Genomic DNA, 9,618 nt, shown 5'->3' with positions numbered 1-9,618 from the left:
TAGAAGAAACTACAACAAAATGTGAATGGTTAATTTCTGCATGGTAATATAAATGGTTGTTGTGTAGTTTCTTTGTACTTTTCTCAATTATTATGATTTTGCATTGACTATGTGTATTAATTTTATAATTAAAAAAGCTTTAAATGGCTGCTTACCCAATATAAGTGGAAGAGGAAAGAATAATATTTAAAGTCATATACTCTACCCTTCTGGCGTGTTCACTTTTCTTTATGAATATTATACCTCAACTAGTGGCCCAGTGCATGGATTCGTGCACATTGAAAGGAAATTCATTAGAAGAAATACTTTAATATTGCTATTTGCCCTTTTTCTAAAATAGAAGTGTCAACCAAATTCACGATCGACAATGACAGATCGAAACACACGCATGCAATTGGTGCCAGTGAGATTAATTAGTCCTGCTTTCTTTTTTTTAAAATATATTTTATTGATTTTTTACAGAGAGGAAGAGAGAGAGATAGAGAGTTAGAATCATCGATAAGAGAGAAACATCGATCAGCTGCCTCCTGCACATCTCCCACTGGGGATGTGCCCGCAACCCAGGTACATGCCCTTGACCGGAATCGAACCTGGGACCTTTCAGTCCACAGGCCGACACTCTATCCACTGAGCCAAACCGGTTTCGGCAGTCCTGCTTTCTGATGTAGCTAAACTTTTTCCAGCCCAGTGAAGCACCTCAACTTGTCTTTCAGGTAATTGTCAGCAGCACAGCAGTAAATATCAACACGAAGCAGATTATTATTGTAGATCATGCAGGGAGAACAAAGGGTAAAATATTTAACTGCAGCAGTGTTTGACTATATTCTGTGCAATCATTTTGAAGGTCCACAATTTCTTACTTCTTTTCAGTCGGGTCAAGGTTCTAAGCTTTCTAAATCTCCATCTTCAGGCTAATGAAAAGAAAATAGGATTCCACCAAGTCTCCTATCTACCTACTCTAGGACTTCTGTGAGGATCAAATGAGACAAGGCACGGGAAAACACTTCACAGACATTGGGTTACAGTGTGAAATGTTTGCACCTGGCTATAAAGCAAGTCGTGTTCCTGGGCTGAAGAAACTGCAAGGAGGCTAGTTGTCACTAGGGAGAGGAAGCTGGGCATTGCTACGTGATGTCATTACCCAGCACCCACAGCGACCATTTCTGGGCTGATCTGGTCTCTGGGCCGCATTTTGTGCCATAGGGTCTTGGCAGCATTGGCTGCGATTTGGTGGGGTGTCACTCTGGGGTGGTGGCGGGCCTGTGTCCCACTTGGGGGGAGCCGAGTGTTGCTTTGTGGGTACCAGGTCCGTGGTGCCATTACGCATCACCGCAGCTCCTGCATTGAGCATCTGCCCCCTGGTGGTCAGTGTGCATCATAGCAACTGGTTGGATGGTTGAACACTTAGCATATTAGCCTTTTATATATATAGATTATATATATAGATAGATAGATAGATAGATAGATAGATAACAATGTATAAAAGGGGCTTCCACCCAAAAGGGATATGATTTTGTGATTTTGTTAGATATTATCAAATTGACTTCCACAGAAATTATAGCAGTCATTTTAATTCTTTTAAAAAAAGCAAACAAATAGAAATTTCAGAACATCCATAGACAGAGCCAGCCAAAGGGTTTTCCTGTCCCTTTATTCTCTCTCCCACAATATTAAGAATTACCACACTTGCTTCAGCCTTTGGTTGGTGCAGCAGGTTGATTCATGTACCCCAAAAGGATATGTCTAAGTTATAAACTTTAGTACCTGTAAATATGACCTTATTTGGAAATATGGTCTTTGCAGATATAATTAAAGATCTTAAAAAGAGATCAGCCTGGATTTATGGTGGGCCCTAAAAACCCAGTGATTGGTGTCATAAGAGAGAGGGAGATTTGACACAACAGAGACACTCAGAAAAGGTAACGTGAAGATGGAGGCAGAAATTGGAGTGCTGCATCGATAAACCAAGGAACACCAAGGATTGCCAGCAACCACCAGTAGGAGGGAGGTATGAAAGGATTCTCCCTCAGAACCTCCAGAAGGAACCAACCCTGCTGACCCCTTGATTTCAGACTTTTGGCCTCCGGAACTGAGAATTAATTTGTGTGCTTTTCCCCCCAACCTAGTTTGCGGTAATTTGTTACAGCAGCCTTAGGAGACTTAAAGAGCTGGCCTAGAACTGGTCTTTGGCAAGTAGTACTTCTTTCCTTTTCCAAAGTCTTTAGCTATCTCAGATAGGAGTGACCTGATTTAGGCAAGGAAGGGGCGATGGAATCTGAGGTTCTTTCCCACGTCGCCTGACTACAAACAGGGTCAAGTTTTTTGTTGTTGTTTTTTCCTTAAGTGTGGCAGAAAAGAGGGCTGAGGTAAGAGCTAATCATAATTCCATTACCTCATTTGAGATGAGGTCATAGGTGGGTCTCTCAATCTTTTTTTTTGTAACAAAGTTGGAAACTAAACATCAGTTTGCACAGGGATTTCTTTCAGGAATGTTGCAAATCTGACCTTACGTAAACTTTGTAGCTAATCTTATTGATTTTCCACAAAAGAAGGAAAATCATTAGTTAGCCTCCCCTGATACCACAGTCATGGACTGGGCCATGGCAGAGAGGCCTGGGACTATTGCCTCCCTCCCACCCCATTCTAAGTAAGATGAGCAATAACAGTATTGTGCTCCAACCCAGCCCAATATTGACCCCAATGGTGAGGGTGCTCCCTTCAGAGCTCCCATAGTACATTGCTGTTCTTAGGATTTTCCGCTTTATATTAAAATTTTCCCTTTTAGTACAGGAAAGTAGTAATCTGTTAAATGCAAACTAAAATAACAACGGAAATGCCAGTTTTATACCTGTATTTTTGGTTTTAAAATAATAGTACTCAATATGATATTGAGGTATGGGGTCATTTCTTTTTTTAAAATATATTTTTATTGATTTCAGAGAGGAAGGGAGAGGAGAGGGAGAAAGAGATAGAAACATCAATGATGAGAGAGAATCATTGATCGGCTGCCTTCTGCACACCCCCTACTGGGGATCGAGCCTGCAACCTGGGCATGTGCCCTTGACCAGAATCAAACCCGGGACTTTTCAGTCGGCAGGCCGACGTTCTATCCACTGAGCAACACCAGCTAGAGCATGGGCTCATTTCTTAAAACCAATATAATGACATGTATTAAGAAACCTGGAGCCCTGGCTGGTGTGGCTCAGTGGTTGAGCGTTGTCCCATGCACCAAAAGGTCGCCAGTTTGATTCCCGGTCAGGGCACATGCCAGAGTTGTGGGCCAGATTCCCAGAGTTGGGGTGTGTGCAGTGTGCAGGAGGCAGCCAATACATGTTTTTCTGTTTCTCTCTTTCCTTCCCTCTCTTCTTCCCTCTCAAAAATCAATAAAAACATATTTTTTTTAAAAAAAAATAAACCTGGAAAATATTAAAAACCTTTGACCCGGGAACTCCATCTCTAGGAGTCCATCCTAACATGATAATCAGAGCCATGGACCAAGATTTATGTGTAAAGATGTTGATTGCAGCTTTATTTATAATAGCAGGATCTGAAAACAAACTCAGGTGCAACAAACCATTGGGCCACAATGAAGTGAGCAACAGTATGTCCATGCAGCTCTTTATATCAATGCTTATATATTTGGTTTAATAAAAATTTATTAAAAACCAATACATGAGGAAATTTCAAGCAGTATAGAAATGTAAACAATAAAGGGACAAGTCCCTCTGTGTGAGTGCTATGAGGAAAAAGAAGTTTTCTCTTTCCACTGGGGTTGTCAAGCCTGGAAAATATGAATATGGGGCTGCCAGCGGCCACCCTTCCCACAGCACCTGAGAGTGAAGCCAAGCGCCAAGCACGGAGGAACTGGCTGACAAGGGAAGAAGGGAGGCCTGAGAGGCAGCTCTGCTTCTGATCCCTTGAGATCCTAAAGTGTTTAGCTCACCCTAAAGTGTTAAACAATCTGATAAACAGTTCTTCTGCCTGGACTTTTTAAAAAATATATATTTTATTGATTTTTCACAGAGAGGAAAAGAGAGGGATAGAGAGTTAGAAACATCGATGAGAGAGAAACATCAATCAGCTGACTCCTGCACACCTCCTACTGGGGATGTGCCCACAACCAAGGTACATGCCCTTGGCCTGGAATCGAACCTGGGACCCTTCAGTCCGCAGTCTGACGCTCCATCCACTGAGCCAAACCGGTTAGGGCTTCTGCCTGGACTTTTAACGAAATGCGTATAGTCATGATAACAGAACGGGGCCAGCCCTGGTTGGTTTGCTCAGTGGTTAGAGAGTCGGCCTGTGGACCGAAGGAAGGGTCGTGGGTTCGATTCCCAGTCAAGTGCACATATAGGTTGCCGGTTCCCAGCCCTGGGCACATGCAGGAGGCAACCAATCCATGTGTCTCTCTTCATGTCGATGTTTCTCTCTCTCCCTCTCCCCCCTTTCACTTTGTCTAGAAATCAATGGAAAAAACATCCCCAGGTGAGGATTAAAACAAACAAACAAAAACTGGGCCAGCTGCTTTATTGGAATAAAATTAAATTGTTTGTACTGTAATCCAACAATCAATTAATTCTTTCAACAACTGGAAATGAAGTCCATTTGGCATGAACCGGGCTTTGTTAAACCACTAAAGGCTCCTAAATAATCACCTGTCTTGCCTGACCTGTTTGGAATTAATCCCCCCAGCGCCCCCTTCTTCCTGGGGCTCCCGCGGACTCCAGGTTCAAAGAGCTAAAGCGTGTTTGTTTTTCACACAGAAGTTTCTGTGATTTCACTGCACACACCGAGCCTTCCGCATCTCAGCCGGTTCCTCCACGGCGGGCAACCGGCCCCAGGCTGGCGGAAGGGCTCAGACTCCTCGTGGAGCTTCACGAAGCGTCGTCCAGCGCCTCGCGGCTTACCGACTCCAAGCGTTCCCCGGACTCCTCCCGAGGTCGCGGTCGGTGACCGCTTCTCCGCCAGCGAACCCGATCCCCGCGGTCCACCCGAACCCGCGCCGCGTGGCCCGCTCCTGGCTCCTCCCACCGGGCCGGCTCCTTCCAGAATCGCGCAGTCTTCCTCGCAGGAAACTCAGGCCGCTCACCCGGCCCCGATCCCGCCCACGTCGCCCGGGATCCACACGTGTCGCGCCCGCAGGGCTGCCCTGGGCCCGTCCACCCAGCCCCCTAGCCCCACCCGCCAGAACTAGAACTGCCCACGTGGGCGGTGCGCCGGGGATACCGCGCCGCCAGCCCCGCCCACCCATCTCAGGCTCCACCCACCCGTCCCAGGCTCCACCCAGGCCCCGCCCACCCGTCCCAGACTCCACCAGGCCCCGCCCACCCATCTCACGCCCCACCAGGCCACGTCCACCCACCATAGGTTCCACCCAGTCTCCGCCCATTGGTCACAGGCTCCACCCACGCTCCGCCCACCCATCCCAGGCTCCACCGCTCGGAACTGCACCAGCGGCCCCAGGCTCCGCCCACTCCGGCAGGCGAACCCGAGCGGGCTGCTGCGCGCCAGCTCCGTCCCCGAAGCCCGCCTGCGGGGCTGGTCTAGTCGCCCGCCTCAAGCCCGTGCCCTGGCCCAAGCCACCATGGATGGGGATGTCCCCACCGCGGCAGCCGCCCCGTACCAGCCGGCCAGCCCCCCGCGGGACGCCTGTGTCTACAACAGCTGCTACTGGTGAGGGGCGCGGGCGCAGCACCCAGCATCTCCCGGGCTTGCTCCGCTGCAGCCGGGCCCCGCCTCCGCCCGGCCCCTTCCCGGGGTGCTCTGGGCCCCGACTGGCGGGTTTTCTGGTTTGGCGGGAGGAGGCAGCGGGAATGGTAGCCTCGTCTCCCGGTAGAACGTGATCTGGGTGGGGGTGGGGAGGGGCGGATTTCTCCGGGAATGGTAGGGTCGGGGGCGCATTACTTCTGCTGGGCGCTCTCCGCTGGGACATTTCTCAGCAGATTTCAGTGCTTGAGGGCAAGGCAGGGGAGTAGTTGGAGCTGGAGGGTGGAACGCAGAGAGCCTTTTGGAAATTACTCTGCCGAAACCGGTGTGGTTTCACACCGATGTGAAGGTCGTTTTAATTTTGGAAGATAATGCAGGCACAGAGATTTTGCAGTAACTTTCCCAGGGTCACCCAGTTAATAGCAACCCGGAATCCAGTTCAGACCCTCTTTACCAAAAAACCATGATCTTAACCACCCTGTTGTCATTATAATAATGGTTATACTTCCATAGCACTTGCTATATGCCAAGCATTGTGCTGAGTGGTCTATGTAAACGAATTCATTGAAGTCCCACAATTACCCTAGGAGATAGGTTCCCCTTGTTGTACCCATTTTAAAGATGAGAACACTGAAGTAACATGCCTCAGGCCACATAGCTTGTGAGTAAGGAATGGGGATTTACACGTAGAATTTGGCTCTGGACTCTACATATTGTGCCCCTGTCCAAGGCCACCTGTGTGGCTGAATGACCAATCCCACCTTGGTCCTTTGACTCCCACACCTACCCTTCCCTTGCCTGTGTGACTCCTTCCCCACTTCAGTCCCTGCACAATTGTGAAACCTTAGGGCCATCTAAAACTACTGTTCCCTCCTTCAGCTGGTCACCAATCTGGTGCCACCAAGAGCTTAACAATTTGTTCAGCTCTGACTGCATGTCAGGCCCAGTGCCAAGTTCTTCCATCCATGCCTAGGACACAGCTTCTGTTTATTATCATCTTCCTAATTTTTTTTTTTAAATATATTTTATTGATTTTTTACAGAGAGGAAGGGAGAGTGATAGAAAGTTAGAAACATCAATGAGAGAGAAACATCGATCAGCCGCCTCCTGCACATCCCCCACCGGGGATGTGCCCGCAACCCAGGTATATGCCCTTGACCGGAATCGAACCTGGGACCCTTGAGTCCGCAGGCCGACGCTCTATCCACTGAGCCAAACCGGTTTTGGCATCTTCCTAATTTTTTAAATGAAAAAGATGAGCCACAGAGAAGCCTGTAGTTTGCCCACGGCTGATTCTAGCACGTGGTAGTCCTGAAACTGAATGTCCGTAATGCTGGAGTCCATGCTTAACTACTACACTTTTTGTCTGCCCTGCTCTCACCTAAATTTTATTAGTTCTTATCCCTAATGTCCGTTCATTGATTCATTCATTCAGTAAATGTGTATTCGGCATTTGGAGTGTGCAGTGCACGATTCTAGGCACTAGTGATACAGCAGTGAACAAAATAGACAACTTAAGATGTTTTTTTTTAATGTTTTTGTTGGGGGAAAGCAGACAAAACAAGTAAACCATGTTTGGGGGGTAAGTGCTACAAGACAAATCCAGGTCAGGTGGAGACTGACTTTTTTATATTAGTATATTTAAGGAAGACATTGCTGGTAAAGTGGTATTTGAATAGAAATCTGAAGAAAAAGAGGGCAGGAGCTTCATGGATATCGGTGGGACATTGCAGGCAGGAGGAACAGCAGGGGCAAGGGCTCTGAGAAGGAAGTATGCCATGAATATTCCAGGACTAACAAGGAAGTTGGCACAGTTGGAGTGGAGCGGTTTGATGGGAGAATGGTAGGAGATGAATGTTTCTCCAGTAGATCATCTTTTAGTTTCTTGCCATAGGCCAGACTCTCCTTGGCTAGCTCTTGGGGACCTGTTCCAGTGCTTCCTACCAGGCCATTCTGCCAGGTGTTCCCTGTACTGCCAGGTCTTTAACTTTAGCTGGCTTCACACTGCTCAGTGCCATCCTGAATTTGAATGTGCTGGAGAAACCTGGGAGCTTGTAAAACATGCGGCTCTTAGGGTCCCACCCCAGACTCTGGATGTATGAGCAGCACAGTGGAGGAGTTTGAGTCCATTGAACACATTTCGAGGAATACAGGCAGAGAAAACAAAGTCTGCCCCTTGAGCATAGCAAGTCCTCTAAGATCTGGTCACTGCCCGTTCCTCCAATCTCATTTGGAACCTGCCTTCTGTGCTGTACTGCAGGGTTTCGCACCTTGGTGCCTTTGATATCTTGAATGCGTTAAATCTTCGTTGTGGCGGCTGTTCTGTGTATTGTAGGAAATGTAGCCCATCCCTGGCCTGTACTCACTAGAGACCCGTAGCATCCTCTCCCAATTTGTGATCACCAAAAATGCCTCCAGGCATTGCCAAATTTCCCCTGGGGGTCAAATTGCCTCTGATTGAGAACCAGTGCTTTGCCCTGTCTGCACACATCCGGTAGGTATACCTTACTGCCTTTGCGCCTGTGGGTTCTTCTAACTTGAAATAAATGCCACCTCCACTTCTGTCAGTTTCCCTCAGATGCTCCTTACCTTTTAAGACCCAGCTTCATGATAACAGTGGTGGCCGCTTTCTGTGTGGCACTGTGTGGTTTGTGGAGCATTTTTCCTTCCTGCATGCTTCTCTGACTAAACCCATCACGAGTAACCCTTCCTTGCAGAATCTTGGCCCTAATGTTGCTTTGTTAGCTTTTCTGCTGCCAAAATAATCAACCGGCAGGTTGAGAAATTATCATCATTCCCCACTTTTTCTAAACCAGTGAAATGAGTGCCAGGACTCACATTACATCAGGGGCTCTTTCCATCCCAGGGTTTCCGAGTATATAAGGCCCTTTGTTCTATTAACATCACAAGTTTCATGAAATCCTCCTACATGATATTAACTTTCTTGAAAGAAAAAGGACAGTAGAAATGGACTATAAGTTCAGTATCTCTTATGTTTAAATTTGTTTCTCCTGTGTAACATTCACACATATTTGAAAAATTAGGCCAAATATGTCCAAACCACATGTGTATTCAGCCTACAAGTAGTGCTTATGGTACATACGGAGTCATGAACTTTTTGCATTAATTCTATGCACATCCTTGGGATGAGGTTAAGGGGAACAAACAAGAAAAAACAACTGACCTGTTCCTTCATCTTCCCTTATCCCTTAAAGTTAGTGATTCCCTCTTCTGTGCTCTCTATGCATCTTTCATGGCCTTGGATGCGTGCTTATTTATGGATCTGTATGTCTCCTCTCACTGTCTGTGAGCTCTGATTTATCAGATCTTCCAAGCACTTAGCATAGCGTTTTGTATATCACAGGCTTTTGAAGGTGTTTGTGGCCAACTCTCCAAAATGTCTGTAGGCAAGACAGACAAATGTCTTTTCAAAACTTGGTCTCAAAACATCCAGATTTTTAAAAATGTTAGATACTATATGTTATATGTCCCATCGAAACAGTACATTTAAAAAATATATATATATATTTTATTGATTTTTACAGAGAAGAAGGGAGAGGGATAGAGAGTTAGAAACATCCATCAGCTGCCTCCTGCGCACTCCCCACTGGGTATGTACCCGCAACCAAGGTACATGCCCTTGACCGGAATCGAACCTGGGACCTTTGAGTCCGCAGGCTGACGCTCTGTCCACTGAGCCAAACCGGCTAGGCAGTGGTCGGCAAACTACGGCTCGGCAAACCGCGGCTCGCGAGCCACATGCGGCTCTTTGGCCCTTTGAGTGTGTCTCTTCCACAAAATACCGGCTCTTCCACAAAATACCGACTTCTGCGCATGGGCACTGTGTGTGCGCGCCTGCACGTGGTATTTTGTGGAAGAGCCACACTCAAGGGGCCAAAGAGCCGCATGTGG

The 9,618-nt window shown here is 47.1% G+C and overlaps 1 protein-coding gene across 1 annotated transcript in view; it reads left to right on the top strand.

The window, feature by feature from the left end:
* Positions 1-5,486: 5,486 nt before the first annotated feature.
* Positions 5,487-9,618, top strand: part of WDYHV1 (WDYHV motif containing 1) — a 15,596-nt gene continuing 11,464 nt past the window's right edge. The window contains exon 1 of the mRNA XM_006086325.3: positions 5,487-5,673. Within this exon, the coding sequence (XP_006086387.1) occupies positions 5,585-5,673 (89 nt within the window). The 5' untranslated portion in view covers positions 5,487-5,584. The remainder of the gene's footprint in view (positions 5,674-9,618) is intronic.

The sequence above is a fragment of the Myotis lucifugus genome, unplaced genomic scaffold, assembly GCF_000147115.1.
Source record: "Myotis lucifugus unplaced genomic scaffold, Myoluc2.0 scaffold_27, whole genome shotgun sequence".
Classification (NCBI taxonomy): Eukaryota; Metazoa; Chordata; class Mammalia; order Chiroptera; family Vespertilionidae; genus Myotis; species Myotis lucifugus.
The sequence above is the reverse complement of the archived record's forward strand: the minus strand, read 5'-3'. Positions and strand labels throughout refer to the sequence as shown.